Source organism: Streptopelia decaocto, assembly GCF_964273445.1.
Source record: "Streptopelia decaocto genome assembly, chromosome: 5".
Classification (NCBI taxonomy): Eukaryota; Metazoa; Chordata; class Aves; order Columbiformes; family Columbidae; genus Streptopelia; species Streptopelia decaocto.
The window spans coordinates 32,749,902-32,767,576 of record NC_138659.1 but is presented as its reverse complement, the minus strand read 5'-3'; the positions used below and the strand labels follow the sequence as shown (position 1 = coordinate 32,767,576).

Here is a 17,675-nt window from a genome sequence, read left to right as displayed (position 1 = left end):
CCTTGGGGATTTCCCAAAAGGAAAGTTCTGGGCCCGGCTGCAGCTCCGGCCTTTCCCTCCTGTGGAGCCTGAACACGCTGCTCTGGTTTGACTGGGGGTCCAGGGCACCCAATACAGATACAATTAATTATGTGAAGACAGAGCTCTAAGTTAGCAGCTGTGGATGATGCTCAGATATACCTGAGTGTTATTCTTTTATTACTGTTTCCTCACTTTCTGACGTGAAGTGATAGGAACTGCTTATATCACTGCTTTCTCCCACCACTACCCAGTCTACACATGAAAATATGAAATGTCAAGGCATATGATCCTTTCATCGTTACAATGTGGGTACAAGAAAACAATCTCTCAATAATTGAGACAGAAAATAGCACTAAGTATCTAAATCATATGAATATGTATTATTATGTATAGTATGTATAACAAATTTACTCCTCCAATAGACAGTTACATTTAGTTACAATATTATTCCAATTCTACCATGTCAATGATGGTGATTTGCATTTTTAATTTAAATAATTCATGAAGATATTCTTAAGATGCACACAAAATTAATTTCTAATTTCTGAATGTTAATAATAAATGGTTGTTTAGGAGTCTTCTATCTAAATGGCCATGGGTAGGTTGTGTATCTACGTAAATTTCTATATGCATTTTTTATTTCATAGTTTTATTTTTTGAAAACAGCATGTTGAATGCTTTTCTTAACTTGGGAGTTTAACTTATAAATAAAAGTCCTGAAAAATATGCTCATATAAACCTAAAAATAATTAAATATATAGGCTAATTTATAAGCTTGCAAATTCCAGGGACATTAGCATATACTGTGCCAAGGTCAGTCTATAGTGTGAATGTCATTCTCCTGCCCCCCAATGTATATCTGTCAGTGACAACAGCTGCATGATAATAAAGCATTGGGATAGGGACTCCAACAATTTCTTGAACAAATAATTGGATTATGTGGTATTGTTTTGTGAGCATGACCAAAAGTTTTTTATGCTATTTCTTTTGAAACTGAGAAAGCGAAGTTAACTTACTCTTGAATTTGGTAAAAGAGAGAATATTTTTTTCAGAGCTCGCAGAAAGCACAGCTGTGTAGATCCGATGCAGAATGTTGTTTTGTTATGATAAACTGTCATTAAACATTTTCAGTTGTTGAAATTCATAACCTTGAATAGTTTTCTAAATCACATTTGGTTTTTAGCTAATGCTTCAATGTCTTCTTAGCTCATGTCATGATGGCAGACTGTAACCATTAAAAAACAAGATTCATCCATGTTTCAAATGTGACAGAAGAATCTCTTTTGTCATGGGTTTAGTTTTCTCTAAATTAACTTAAAACTCAAATTGTCTTCCACAAATTAACTATGAGTCCATGATGTTACTTCACAAACCCCAGAATTCTGGGTGCAAAGGGAGCCCTGTGACAACTTCTCAGCGACACGGATGCCTGAGTACCAGCATATGCGGGAGTTCTCAGGTTTTTCATCTACTTTTTCTAGCAAGTGCTAAATCAGCTCTGACAGACGAAAAACTTTCTGATTCTGTAAGATGCCTTTTGAACGGCAAGTATTTTTGAAACCTGATTGCACCTGGTATTAGCATAGTGCTTGAGCATACCAATGATGAATTAGGACACACTTGTTTGAGATGCAATAAAAACACAACTCAGAGATTTTTGAGGAGAAAGAGCTTCCTTCACATTTACACAAGAGGCCACATCACTCCACTGCGTGCCTTCCCTCAACCTTGGGAGATGTAATCTGATGTGATCTGAGTCAAAGTAAACAATCAAAATCATTTCAACCTGGTTAGAGAGCATAAAAACACAACGTATCTGTCAAGGAGAAGGGATGCAGACAAAAAAGGGCTGGGGATGTGCGAAGATCCTTCTGCCAAAATGTCCCCACCAGCAACTGCCACAGCAAGCATGGAATCAAGGACTAGGAAAATAGGATGATGTAATAACCATGAGGGGCTTCAAAGGTTCTTTTCCTGACATTTTCTGATCAAAACAAAATAATGTGACACACAACACTGTCCTTTTCCAAGGTTTTTTGTTGTTTTTTTTTTTGTTTTGGTGGGGTTTTTTTGTTTGTTTTTGTTTTTGTTTTTGTTTTTTAATGGGCATTTTTATTGCAGTTCTGCTTTCTGCCCCCTGAAAAACAAATGTTTATAATGACAGAAAAATAAACAAAGTCCGGTTTAATAATAAAACTTATCACAATTCTGTTGAAATAGAAGCAGTCTCACCACCTCTACTTGTAACTAATACAGATTAATCAAAAAGCTCACACCACACCATGGGGAAGCATACTAGCTAATGAAATGAAAGAACTTTACATATTTTTTCTCAACTTTCCAGTGATTTTCTGCAATAATATATTTTCAGTCGAAAGCCGGTTGAGCTTGTAAAAGTCACTTGAATCTAAATACACTAGCTAAGGAGCTAAGGCCTCTGGAAAAGTGGAAAAAATTGAGAGAAATCTCCTAGCGAAATTTTGCATCTTATTTTCACAGCCTGAACAGGTCATCGATACATTATTTATCCCTGTGAGTCTTGATGTTGCCTGCTCTGACACGACTGTGACTTTATAGCTCCACAAAGAGCTGCACGAAGCCAATGGCCCCTGGCTCAAATTGCAGGCCACTCAATGGCTTTTTATTTCAGAAACAACTTTCATATTGGAGGATGGAGCCAAGCTCTTCTCAGTGACAACCAATGATAGGACAAGGGGCAATGGGTTCAAACTGGAACAACAGGAAGTTCCACTCAAATATGAGAAGAAACTTGTTCCCGGTGAGGGTGGCAGAGCCTGGCCCAGGCTGCCCAGGGGGGTTGTGGAGTCTCCTTCTCTGCAGACATTCCAACCCGCCTGGACACCTTCCTGTGTAACCTCATCTGGGTGTTCCTGCTCCATAGGGGGATTGCACTGGATGAGCTTTCCAGGTCCCTTCCAACCCCTGACATTCCGTGATTCTGTGATATTGTCTAGAGTCACAAGGCAGGTGTTGAAAAGGCAGATTTTAATGCATAGGCATAGTTGAATGCCAACAATGCTGGAACCTAGATGAGATTCTGATGGCAAATTTCTCCCAAAGTACAAGTCATAAGACTTTGCTGTGTTTTGAGCGTTCTGCTCATGTGGTGAATAATGTCCTGCTGGCCCCAGGACCAGCACCACCTCTCACCCAGGGAGTTTAGCAAAATGTGGTGCACAAGCAACGTGCTCACGCCTGCCCTGCCAAGCAACCCCAGTCTGCTTTGCAGGAGGTTTTGACCGCAGTTAAATAAAATGCAAACTTATGTTTATTCATTACAGCAGAAAGGTTAGGTAACTGAATGGGGAAATCCTGTTACAGAGGCTGCTTTAATTCCTGGCTCTTTGGAGTTCAGGCAATTATTCTCTGCTTTGATGACTGCATGCACAAAAAAATTACCCATTACAAAACTGTAGGAGGAGAAGTGCAAATATAGTGGTGAAAACAGAGGTAGGCTCCAGCTGGAATAGCCAGCTGTCCTGGGCATCAGCTGTCCCTTCCAGGACAAAATTAACATACTGGACAAGCCCGGCAGGTCTAATTAGACAAGAGGCTCCTGGATACTGGCAATTTTGCCTGTGTAATGTCTGAAGTGCCTGACTGTCCTCTGAATTTGTGACACTGGGAACCACTGTAAGGCACATTGCTTAGCATGAGTGTACTCCTCTTTCTCCAAAAACAAATGAATTTTGCAAGTTGAGGTAGCTGTGTGTCAAATTTGTCAACAGATGTGGTCTCCTGCACAGATGCATGCATTCTTCATTTAGCATTGCCCACCACCACCATTATCTCCCTTTAAAGATGATGTCATGTTTTCATCCTACATATTATGCCTCTACTGCTATATTTTTTGGCAAGTATACCCATCCAAAGCTGGCATCCTGTCCTCTGCATGGGCAAAATGCCACTGCAGCAGATGGGTGAGTAGAGAAACCAGCACAGTGGCAAGTCAGAATGTATCAGGGCGGTTTCCTTTCCAGGAACAATGAAATGGCATTCGGTGTAGATATCCAGCACCTAAAATGCAGGTATAATGATATTATTAGCTGATTCTTGAGTTTATGTTGAAGAATGCAAGTTACCCAATACAGACTTTCTGTTTTGTAGTTACTTTGGACATAAGTTGCACAGAAGAAAATAATAAGCAAATTACTTTTCTACTTCTTATTCTGAAGTAAATAGTTCTACCTAATCACATTGTTAAATGAATGAATTCTTGCTTAGCCTGAAATGCAGAAAAAAGATCTGTCAAATAAACAATAAAAGTGGAAAATTCCTTATAAGTTTAACAGTATTGGTAGGTCTGGAATGGTTCTTAAGAACTCACTCAGTTAAACGTGAGATCTTTCTTTGGTTTTGTTTTCAATAATCCTACAGGAATCAAAATTTCTATATTCAATAGTATTTCTCTATGTCTCTTTAAAGGGAAAGGAAATGCAATATCCACAACCTAAGATGCTGGAACTTCTCTTTGCTTTCGGAAAGACACCTCTTGGAGTTAGGAAAGTGTTATTTATGTTTCCTTTTTTTTAGAAGAAACTTATTAACATTCTTATTACATATTTTTATACTTTTTGGTTATATAAATTTGGGTTTAAATGTCTGTTACACCACGTGTCAACATCCTGGCATTGTTGAATTTATTAGAAAGCATGGGATTGCTTGCAACAAGGTTGCTTATAAGAAGTAGTAACTTTTTTCTGAAATCAGATATATATTTTAAAATAAAAAAAGTCTCAAGCATTACACTGTTTTCACTTTCTTTTATGCTGACATTAAATACTAAAAAATGAAGGTACTAAGCAACCTTGGAAATAAACAGGTTATGTTTAATTTAAATTGAATATCTACACAATGTTGTTGGTAAATAGAAGTCAATATAGCAGCTGTATCCCCAGTGTCATTACATTTTAGGCACAAGTGTGTCCTGTTGTATATTTGTGAACTACACAAGGCACTCCAAAAAAAATAATAGATACTTAGAATAGTATCTGTTGTCCATGTGCTTAGGCACTGAATTATCTGCATCTGCTACCAGGGAGGGATATCTGAACGTTAGACAGCAGCTGGAGAAAACTTTGGTTTGCCACCTTATTTCTGGCAACGTGCGACTCGCAGAACTGTCCCTGATGAACATTGTTGTTCCTGTTTCCCTGCTCAGGAGAGGAGTCGCTCACGATTTTTGTGGACAAACGGAAGCTGAGCAAGAGGTCGGACGGAAGCGATCCCAGCACAAACAGCTCCACTGTCACCCTGGAGACCCTGCACCAGCTGGCAGCCTCCTACTTCATCGACAGGGACAGCACCCTGCGCCGGCTGCACCACATCCAGATCGCCTCCACTGCCATCAAGGTAGGGAGCTCCTCGGATGTGTTTCCAGACTCACTAGCTGCTTCTCAGGAAAGACGTGTCTTGATTAGTAGAAAAAGGTTTGTTAGCAAAACAGTATTTTTTGTTCTGAACCTTTTTACCTGAATAAAAGAACTCAGTTGATAATGAAGAGTCTAGTTTAGAAGAGGGTCTGACACAGTGAAGGCATTACTTTTGATAAGTGGTACATAATTTGAATGATACAGCTAGCCCTTATAGAAGTGTTTGGTCATTGAGACAATCCCCTTTACATTTATGACAAACCTATATCTGTACAGGTGCATATCGTTCTGTCAAACTTATTTTCTTCTTTTTTATTTTTTTTTTTTTTCCTTACTGACCTTTGGAACAATTTGGAGCACTTGGTTCTGCAGTTCTGTGGACGCACACCTTAATTTCTGTTAGAAACTTATTTTAGTACAATTTGTCAGTCAAAGCATCCTGCCTACTGACAACTGTATGTCACTCATACCACCGGAGGGTGCTTGGCTAAGATCAGTGCCCTGGCTGGTATTATATAAAACAGCACAGAATCACAGAATCACGCAATGTCAGGGGTGGGAAGGGCCCTGGAAAGCTCATCCAGTGCAATCCCCCCACGGAGCAGGAACACCCAGATGAGGTTACACAGGAAGGGGTCCAGGCGGGTTGGAATGTCTGCAGAGAAGGAGACTCCACAACCTCCCTGGGCAGCCTGGGCCAGTGTTCTGCCACCTTCACTGGGGAGAAGTTTCTTCTCATATTTGAGTGGAATCTCCTGTGTTCCAGTTTGTACCCATTACCCCTTGTCCTGTCACTGGTTGTCATCAAGAAGAGCCTGGCTCCATCCTCCTGACACTCCCCCTTTCCATATTGATCCCCATGAATGAGTTACCCCTCAGTCTCCTCCAAGCTCCAGAGCCCCAGCTCCCTCAGCCTTTCCTTGTGAAGCAGATGCTCCACTCCCTTACAGCGACTGTTGTTTTGAGCAGCTCTGTAGCCTAATGCTGCTTATTTGAAATAACCTCTCTGTCCAATTCCAGCATTGAACAGCAAATAAAATTTTAATGTGCAGTTGAGTATGCATTAATTATGAAGCTTTTAATGTAAGATGTGATTTAGAATCCATTTTGTTCATTGGGTCTTTCCATTGGTAACTAAGGTCTTCATTAAATACCGTCTGAAGTCAATCTGCAGTTTCCAACTAGCTTAGCTGTTACTCAAGTAAATATAAGTTTACCTCCTTGGGAGTGTGAGAACCTTTACAGTAAGAAAGAGACAACTGGAATTTATGGCTTGGCAGCACCTGTTCAGTTTGGCTGCTGGTATATAGAAGATACTCCTCCTGTAGCATCCATCGCAGGCTTGCGGCATGGCAGCTGACCCCACATCAGAGATGGTCAGCCCCAGGTGCAGGATGGAGTTTGGCTGTTCAGGCACAAGAGCTGAAAATGCAGTAGAACCAACACAGAGTCTGACTGCATTGGAGGGCTGCCCAGTGGGTCACTCTGTCTTGCTGCAAACCATGGTACTGTGCACCCCTCTGACCTGACTTTTTTCATTGTTTAATATGTAGATGTACAGCAACCTTTAAAACTAGGTTCCTTCTGTTTTTTTGCACATGCAAAACTTTTCTTCTATGCTAATTTATGGCTGAAACCAGTGGTAACTGAACTGATAGAACATAGAAATGTAAAGACAAGACAGTGCCTGAAAGAAATATGTCCTTTCTATTCTCTAACTTATTTTAAAGCAAATTTGTATCATAATGCAAAATTCAACTCTTCTTGCTAGCAATTTATGTAATGAAACTTCTGCATGTCCAAAGGTTTTTACCAACACTGCAAAATGACTAAGTTTCCTCTCCACTCCCTCACTGTTCACAAGCAGGATACAAATGCAAGCTGCAGTCCATCAGCAAATCTAATTTGGTTAATTGACTGCAGCAGGTCTCTAGAAAACAGTTCTCGTATCGGATGCAACAGTGCTGATACATGAAACCCTCGCCTTTTAGCTTGTTGTCATTGAGAGACCGGGAGCATTTGCATTACAGATTTCTATTGCCAGAACACTTAACTGAACAGAAAAACTGTTCCTGTTGAAAACTAGGAACAGAAAAGCAGCCAGGGAAGGCATTTTTTGTTGTTGTTGTTCTCTCCCCACACAGATTTTTGAAACACTGCTCTTTTTGAATTGGAAAACCATCAAATAAAGTTTCAGATCCATGGTGTAAATAGGATATTTCAAGATTATTTATTAAAACTTTTGTAGTGACTTCTGAGTTAGAATACAGGCTTTCTGCAGGGCTGAAGAGCCAGATCTCTGTGTTCCAGCAGATCAGCTTTACAGCTGATCTGATAGAAGTGCCACCCTGGGGTCCTGAGGAGCAGAGTGGCCACCAGCCAACTCAGTGCCTTCGGGCCTGGGCTGCTCTGGGAAGGAAGTCGCCCTTTCCCACCAGGTGGGATGAGGGATGAGTTAACTCTGAATGCGATGTGTGCCCTGACTCACCAGGTGAGATCAGGTACAAGTTAACTCTGGGTATTTCTGCGTGGTAATGGGAAGTGAATGACAGTCACTCAAGAGGTCCAATTTAATTATGAACTTACTAAAAGCACTTAGTGGAATGCAAATTACAGCAATTAGTAACTTGGCAAAAATATATTATTATATCACAAAACTTAACAAGACTTTAGCAGCGGAACTCACAATTATATTACCTTTATATAAAGGTAAGAAGGAACAAGAAAGAAGGAAAACTAAGATGTCAGAGAGAGAGTAAGATATCACTGCTTCACAGGTCAATCGGTCCCGTGACATCCTCTGGAGAGGGGTGGATGCATTGAAGATTTTCGTACACACTACCAGGTCATATCACATATGAAGTTGTTTTATAACCCAGTTAATTTACATGCGAGATAAGAGAGGGCGGTTTGTCTCCTCCCTCTGTTTGCTCTTCATGCTAAATTAGGAAAACTCTTCTGGAAATGGGTCTGGGGTCTTCAAAGTAGGGGAAAGTTCATGATACTGACCAAAAATGAGTTGTTTTGCCCATCGGGAGTAGCTGTTGGTTCATGGTTTCTTCTGGCAATTGGTTGTCCCACAGATGGTTCATCTCTGTCATCCCAATTAGGCCATGAGACCTTCACAGCAACACTGCTAATTGCCTCTATCTTTCACAAAACCTTGGGAAAGAAAAGACAAGGTGTCTGCCTCCACAGCCATCTATCTTTTCCACCCAAAGTATCAAAAACTAGATGTTTAAGGCAAAACATCATTCTTTGTTTTAATTGGAATGGGGGGAGTGCTTCAAGGTTGTCACAGAGAGGGAACTGAGTGGGGTTTTGCATTGTAAACTACTGGGCAGCTCTTTAAGTCACAGCAATCCTGTGTCTGCTTTGTGCACTGCAGCTCTGCCCAAAGCCTTCTCTGCATGAGAAATCAAACAGGGATTTGCAAAGGGACTCCAAGAAATCTCTCTCAGCTTACTATAACTCCCTTCTGACCAGCATCAAAGAAATCCAATGTAAGGGTCTCAAACCCATCCCAGAGGTGTCAGTGGGGGCAGAGGTGACTCCTGTCCGTGGGTCCCCTTGGGTGGAGAACAGCACACACAACACTTAAGCTCCATAAACAAGAAAGGCAACACCTTGTATTTTGCAGTTCAGTCCAATTAGTGGATGATTCAGTGGCAGAAAGATTTATGTTACTTAAGCCTAATTAGTGGACAGTTTAACAGCAAAAGGATTTACCTAAAGGGGTTTGTGGCACATGTGGGGCTGTGAACCTTGTGTGATTATACTGCTCACAGGAGGAGAGGCACAGAAATAGGGATGTAGGGAAGGAAAAGAGAAGCGAAGAAAGAAGAGAACGGAAAAGAAAGGCAGAAATCAACTGAAGGATCCCAGTGGAGATGGCAGGACTCGCAGTCCAGGCCAGGGATGTGCAGCCCCGCTGTCCCCACCGGGGCTGCCGGGGTTTGTAGTTCGGGAGCGCAGTGGCCGCAGGTGCTGGTTCAGTTTCTGTGATGGGACTGGAACGTCCTCAGGATGACGGGACATCCAGCACTGTACAACGAGCATTTTACAGCCCTCTGGATCAACTGCCTGGGGAACCTTTGGTGTTTTGTAGAGGTGTTATTGCAAAAGAGGGAATCTGGGGGGTGATTGCGAAGGACGGACAAGTCTCGGCCATCTTGAAGAGTCTCGGCTTTTCCCTCCATGCCAGGCTGGGCCGATCAGAAGATGGAGCTCTGTGCTCTCTGGCACATCCCCCTCCTGTGTCACCAGCGGCCTTTGTCTGCGGCTTGTGTTGGGTGTAAATCACAATTCACCTTCTCCTGAGTGTCCCCTCTCCTGCCGCTGGGCCACAATGTCTGAGGCAGATTCTCTTCAGTGTGACAATGTCCCATCCCCTGTGGCTGAAGGAACTGGTTTTGCCACAGCGTCTGAGGCAGAATTATTTTCAGTCTCTGACAAAAGGCATTGGAAGAGGTTTAGAAATCTCTGAAATTCTGAATTTATATTAGAAGTTTTCCAAGTGATTCACAATCATTTTTTGATTGCTGACTAGTTAACAATAAAAAAAAATCATATTCAGAATCTGTTTATTATTTGATATGATCAGTTTTGATTCATTCTTAGATAGCAATTCTGTGTCTTAAAACACAATTTGTATGTGTGTACATAGAGCTTAATTTCATTGAAAAGAAAAAAAAACAGATAGTTATCTTTTGGATAGTTTGTTTTCCCTTCCTTTAATGTCAATAAACTTTATTTACATTTTGAATGGCTTTTTAATATGCCGTATACTTGACTCTATCATACTAGCAGAGTTCTTTATATTTTAAGAAGAGACTATGACTATTAATAATGCTTCATTTAACTCATCCTCTTACTAGGAAGAACTTAACTACCCTTTTGGTAATACATATCTGAATAAAACAAAAGAAATTATTATTTGGAACAGGCAAGACTTAAAGCACAAATCGAAAGACATTATATTTGCAGATAAATCATAACACATCAGTGCACAAATGAGCTCTGTTACAAGGTGTTCCTGGAATTTTTTACTTTGAAACTAACAGGGATCATAGAATCACATAATGGGTTGGGTTGGAAGGGACCTTAAAGATCATCTAGTTCCAACCCCCTGCCGTGGGCAGGGACACCTTCTACTACACCAGGTTGCTCAGAGCCCCGTCCACCCTGGCCTTGAACACTTCCAGGGATGGAGCATCCTCAGCTTCTCTGGGCAGCCAGTTCCAGTGCCTCAGTACCCTCACAATGAAGAATTTATTTCTTATATCTAATCTAAATCTACTTTCTTTCAGTTTAAATCCATTACCCTGTATCCTTTCACTACATACCACATTAAAAAGTTCCTCTCCAGCTTTCTTGTATGGAAAAGCCACAATAAGGTCTCTCCAGGTCTTCTTCTTCTCTAGGCTGAACAACCCCAACTCTCTCAGCCTGTCTTCATAGGAGAGGTGTTCCAGCCCTCAGATCATCTTCATGTTCTCCTCTGGACCTGCTCCAACAGGTCTACATCCTTCTCATGTTGGGAGCCCCAGAGCCAAATGCAGCACAGACACAGAAGAGCAGAGTAGAGGGGGATAATCCCCTCTCTCGACCTGTTGGTAATGTTTCTTTTGATGCAACCCAAGATACAACTGACCTGGGCTGCAAGTGCACATTGCTGACTCATGTCGAGCTTCTCATCAACCAACACCCCCAAGTCCTTCTCCTCAGGTCTTGTCTCAATCCCTTCATCCCCCAGCCTCTGTTTGTGCTTGGGATTGCCCTGACTCACATGCAGGAGCTTGCACTTGTCCTTGTTGGGCTTCATGCTGTTCACAGGGGCCCAGCTCTCCAGCCTAACAAGGTCCTTCTGGGTGGCATCTCTTCCCTCCAGTGTGTCAACCACACCACACAGCTTGATGACATTGGAAAACTTGCTGAAGGTGCACTCAGTCCCGTGTCCATGTCACCAACAAAGATGGTCCCAATAGTGACCCCCGAGGAACACCACTCACCATTTGATAATAACTGTTTGTTGGTTTCTTCATTTGTTTTTCAAATTTCCCGTTTCTATGTACAATCTGAAATTGCATAAGTAGTTAGAAACAGCTTTGCACAACTGTTTGCACAACTATGGATTTGCTGTTTGTAGCGTTCTGAGATGGCTATCTCAGTGGCTGTTACATCCCTAAAAGTATTATATGAGAAGAGAGATTAAAAATGCACTTTCCTTCCTTCAAAAACACAAACAAAAGAAAAAAACCAAACATTTTTGATTCCTTTTAGTTCCAAAATCAGTATAAGTTTCCTTTTTTCAGGTTAGACTAGATCAATTCTCACACCTCTTTTTATTATACATTTGGACCTGCAAAAAATGCTTTCTCTGAAAAAGCAAAAAAAAATAGCACTTATAAACAACCTGATGTATCTCCTGAACAAGTTACTACATTAAGTCTGTTCCCTTTCTTGTGATTTTTCTTTTCTCGTTACTGATCTGCCTTTTACCTATCTGCTTTAGACAGGGAGAAATATTCTTTGTGGATACATTGTAAATTGGTAACACATCAATATGGTTTAATAATCATTTAGTGACAAAGACGTAATGATAGCATTATAGGAAGAAAAATCTCATATATAGAAGCATGAAACTGTAAGAAAAAAAACTAAGCATCCAATAGGAGAGAGGGTCTTTAAGATGCCTTGAAAACAATTATAGCTGAGCAATTCTTATATTCTTCATGCAAATTCATTGAGATATTTGATAGCCGATTTTTTTTTTCCTTGAAGGTCTTGATACATTGTTTTGTGGGACTGCTGCAGGAAGATAATATTTTGATAAGTTTCATAATTAAGCTTTTCTATCCAAAAACCTAAGTTATGTCACAGAGAAAGGAAAGCATGAAGAAGGGGGAAGTAAGAATTCATATTAGTCTTCATGTTTAATTCTTACTTATCTAGTGAAAAACAATACTGTTTAGAGTAAAATCTGTCAATGTGCAGCATGAGGAAAGGAGTGGAAGAGATGCATTTGATGAATCAAGTTTGTTAATCAAATTTGTTCGTAATCAAGTTTGTTAGCTGTGACATAATTATCCTTACAAATAACATGAGCATAACTGATTGAGGCTTCACATTAATCACAGAGACAATACATTGTTTATTCCACATTAAAAAAAAGGTAAAATCACCACATCACATTTTCCAACTGGAAATCAGATGTTCATGGGAGCCACCCAGAGCCTGTATCAATATTTAACTTATTTAAAAGTCCCTGATACATACAGTCTTTCAATGTAATTTAATGCATGAATTTTAGTGTAAGTGGCTCAGCTCATATGCTAAATCAACAGTTTGCGGCCCCAAGGGCCTCATTGGAAACTCACCAAGTGCCTGACGGCTGCTTCTAATTTGCATATACATTTACATGAATGTACATCCTGTTGTGTTTGAAATATTACAGATCCAACATTACTTCTTTTGTATGCTCATTTTAGAAGCTTTTTCCTGTGAAAATTTCTCTTCGGATGCACTGATTGCTGTTAGCTCTCCCTATTAACATCCCTGTTAGGATGATGGGTATGGTCTCCTCTTGTCTAATAAAATCCGGTACTGTCGTGGAAGCAGGGTACAAATAAAGTCAGTAAGTGTTTTTCTTTCCCTGTGTGAAACCTTTAACAAGCAAAATTCTCAGCTCTTCCAACTCAGTGTGGTTCTTGCTTCTGTGTAGCTGTGCTAACGTGGACCTATTGCAGATCTACCCATAGCTGGAGGATCAGGGGAAGGTGAAATCAGACCTAGGACTATGCAATGACCATATGTCTGACCTTTTTCCTTTGCTGATTGATGGATGGTGTCAACAAGACATGAATGTCACAAGTTACTGTAGCATCTCCTGTGATTCTGGTGACAAGTCCTGTCCTTGCCCACTGGCAGCATGGCCTTGGTGAACAACCCTGAGATCACGCATCTGTCCACCTAACAACTGATTAGGACACCTTTTCAACAGCAGGTAGATGGAGAGGGATGTGCATTGTACAGCTCGGTTTTATTCTGCTTTCTGAGTCTAATACAGCTGTGAAACAACGGTTGCTTCTGCTGAAATGACCCCAGTTCCTGTTTGCTAGAAGTTGTAATTCCACCAGTGTCACTAACAAACTTCCGCACTAAGCCCAAACAATTGTGCAGAACACATAAGAAACACATTGGTTGCATGGTAAATTAACTATTATTGAATACTCTCACTCTGTTCTGCAAAAGGATAAACACAGTTATGTTAAGCAAGTAGAATATTGTCGGTTAATAATGTGAGGATATCCTTCCATCTTAGAACACATTTTCTTTGCAGGGAGTTGGGGTGGTTGAATACAGTGCAGGTGTTATCTCAGGGTCCAAATAGCTGTGGGACAGTCACAGTGCAACAAAAGAACAGGAGGCAACAGAAGAACAGATGCATAAATTGAATTTTCCAAAAGCTATTTACAGCCAGATTACAGCCCATTTATTCCATCTGAGTGAGAAAGAATAAACATCCTTGAGAACGTGCCCCCTAATTTCAATTAAATTTTATTGTGCAATTTGGTTTTTTTTTTCTTCCCCTAGAACACTTTTCTTGCTATGAGAGATTTAAGCACTTTTGTGGTCTCTGAAAACTTTAAATTACAAATAGTTTATAAGAACAGGGCTCTATTGTGATGGTAAATATATCCGATTATCTATAATTAACCTATGAATGACTCACGGTGCGTTGTTAGAGGAGAAACTTAAAATGGAATTAGTTTCTCACTCAAAACTCAGAATGAAATCCAGACCATGTTTTGTTTGTTTCTTTCTTTTGTCTGAAAAAGCTTCCTTGCTTCATTTTTTTCCTTTCATACCTCATACTTGAATGTGTTTTTTCTGCGGATTCAAGTAATTGCTGTAATCAAAAGTAGAAATGCTGCGACACCATAAAGACTTGTGCTTTTGTCAGATTTCTGGCAAATTCTAAACGCAGACATTTTTCACCATTTTCCCAGTTTTGTATAAACAGCCAAATTTTTGAACCTTTTGAAATGCAGATCTTGAACACTTCTCATCCTCATTTATCCCATTCAGTTTGTGGGACGGGATTTAAGATTGTGTAGCTGAGAAACCTTGTAAATGACCCGATTTTGCCCAGCAAGAGCTTTAATTGTAAAATCACAGTTAGAAACATTGCGTTGGGAAGACCTGTAATATCAGATATTCATTGACTCAGTTGAAGAAATTGAATAGTAAATATATGTTTAAATAAAGAAAGCTCAGGAACTGAAAGCCCTTTTCAAAAATTTGTGCAGGTATGGTGACGTTACTTATTCATGTCAAGAAGAAGCCACAGTACAGATTTTCAAGGACAAGTATTCAGGTCTGTGACAAAACTCCAAGTTCTTCACTACCTTCAGAGATCAGACAGAACCTCATACAAGGGCAAAACTTGAATTTTTTCAAAGAGGGAGTTAAAAATTAAGATTTTCAGGAAAGACCTAGAAACTCCCAAATCTTTGTCTTGACGTAGTAAACTCTCATGAAATTTTTGTGAGAATTGAATATTTTGCAGATTAATTTGAAAAATCTCACTCATCATTAAAAGCTCAAAAAGTCAGCTCAGCTATTTATGTAGCTAGGTATTGATCTTTAAATTTAAATTTGGGGTAACATCTAATCTTACCAGAGGAACTGGGACCTGCAGTTGAGCATTTAGCTTCCAGTGCATTTTGGGTATCACGTAGATCCTAAGGATTTTTCAGTAGCCTGAATTTAAGTGTTGATTTGGATAGGCAAGTTTAGACAGCTGGGATCAAAATACCGACATTCTGGTCTCGGACCACCATGTGCTAGTACATGGTGCTAACAATAAAAACAAATGCAGCATGTTTCTCAACAGGGTTTATTTGCTCAGGAGCATTCCTGGACTTCCACAGCATTATCCCTTCTTTTTCTGAAGCTACACCAGTCTCAGGTAGCCAAGATGTCTCTGTACCATGTTTTACTGCACAGCACAGGACTTGAGTTTGTCTCGTTATCAAATTGCAATATATGAGGTTTTATACATTTATGTCTGGGAGATGTTGGAGATCTCTGGATCAAGTTCTCCATAGGTATAATGAAATCTTGTGCCTGCTACATGTGGAATGTTAACTAATTCTAACAATACACCAAGTGTAAAGGTTAGGGATTTATTTCCATATCTTATTCAGGAATTTAAGGTGATAATGTTAAAAACAGCTTTAATTCATTTCGACAGTCAAGTTTTAATTAAATTGAAACTCCAGGCTACTTTCCCTAGAAGGTAATGTAGAGGTCGTCCATTCAGCTGGTGTAAAACAGCAAAATTCCTTTGAGAATCTGGCCTTCGCTGTTTCAGAGAGTGAGAGAAAAGGGAGGGGGGAAAGGACCAGCAAGTTAATGCAATAACATGTTTTACTAAACACTCTCAGAATGCATACTCAGCAACATAATTGACACAATACATCACAGCAGCTGCAGCATGACACTCATAAAAATATGTGTTTTAGCAGCATCTAATACAGACTGCTCTGTCTCATTATATTTTCAGCAATGTGCATAGAGGAGTAATGAGTGCAAGAAGTTATAACATCACCAGCTAGTTGGTAACACAGCATGAAATGCTTCCAAAGCCACAAAATAGCACACAATAGAGATGCTGGGATATGCATGTTCGAAAAACTTAAGATAACTATTCTTAGCTTAAAAAGAAAAAGAAAGAAGAACAAAAACCAAACAAGAACAACTGAACAACCAAGCAACAAAGAAAAGATAAAAGCAAGACAAAAATAAAAACAACAAACAAAACCAACCCGCAACACAAAAGAACAATAAAAAAGGATAGACCATATGACGTGATGGGCTATAAAAAAGTGAAGGACTTCGTTATTTCAGTTATGCGGTTTAGTCAAGAGAGAAGGGTAAAAACACAAGAAAACTAAGACTAGCAAACCCTAAGGAGATTACAAATATACATAAGTAAACAAGAGACCTTAGCAACACTTACACAACACTTGTCATCACAATTGTCAAAAACCTATAAGTTCATACTACAGGTCCTTAAATGTTTCTTTTTTTTTTTTTTTCCTTAAAAAGTAAAACAAAAGTAAATAAACCCAGAAAATGGAGAAGGATTTTAATATTAAGCGGCCCACAGTGAACACATTGAACAATCCAGACAGAGCAATTTGCTGATGCCACCAAACTGGGAGGAAGGGCTGACATAGCAGAGGCTGTGCTGCCATCCAGAGACCTGGACAGACCGGACTGGGCAGAGAATAAACTGATGAAGTTCAACCAGGGCAAGTGGAGGGTCCTGCACCTGGGGAGGAACAACCCCAGGCACCAGTACAGGTTGGGGTTGACCTGCTGGAAAGCAGCTCTGCAGAGAAGGACCTGGGAGTTCTGGGGGACAACAGGGTGACCATGAGTCACTAATGTGCCCTTGTGGCCAAGAAGCCAACGGTACCTGGGGTGCATGAGGAACAGTGTGAGCAGCAGGTCAGGGAGGTTGTTCCTCCCCCTCTGCTTTGCCCTGGGGAGGCCCCATCTGCAGTTCTGGGTCCAGTTTTGGGCTCCCCAGTTGAAGAAGGACAAGGAATTACTGGAGAGAGTCCAGCACAGGGACACAAAGATGCTGAGGGGTCTGGAGCATCTTTGTGCTGAGGAGACACTGAGAGAACTGGGGCTGTTGAGCTAGAGAAGAGAAGCTGAGAGGGATCAATATCTCAGGGTGGGTGTCAGAGGATGGACCAGACTTTGTTCGGTGGTGCCCAACGCCAGGGTGAGGGGCAATGGGCACAGACTGAAACACAGGAGGCTCCATCTGAACATCATGAGCAGAAACTTGTTTGCTGGGAGGTGCCGGAGCCTGGCCCAGGCTGCCCAGAGCGGGTGTGGAGTCTCCTTCTCTGAGACATTCAAACCGCCTGGACCCACCTGTGTGATCTGCTCTGTGACCATGCGTGAGCAGGGGTTGGATTGGGGGATCTACAGAGGTCCCTGCAACCCAGCCAGGCTGGAATTCTGTGATTCCAGAACTAAGTTAGAGGCACTCAGATTTGTATGGGGTTTAATTTAGTCTTTATTCTGTTTTATTCAGTGTTTTGTGTTTGAGTTCAGACACTTACTGCAGCACTCGCCATGTCCTCCACTCTCTAATTGACAGCTACCAGCTGTCAGCAGGTCAGAAAATGTCAAACAAGGACTATAAAATTCACAGAACAGTTTCCTACCTCTGAA

At 40.7% G+C, this 17,675-nt stretch overlaps 1 protein-coding gene across 2 annotated transcripts in view; it reads left to right on the top strand.

Moving 5' to 3' along the window:
• Nucleotides 1-17,675, top strand: part of BRINP3 (BMP/retinoic acid inducible neural specific 3) — a gene marked incomplete at both ends in the record, with an annotated part of 210,890 nt that overhangs the window by 117,096 nt on the left and 76,119 nt on the right. For both annotated transcript variants that reach the window (XM_082053365.1, XM_082053366.1), the window contains one exon: nt 5,204-5,394. In XM_082053365.1, coding sequence (XP_081909491.1) covers nt 5,204-5,394 — 191 coding nt within the window. The remainder of the gene's footprint in view (nt 1-5,203; nt 5,395-17,675) is intronic.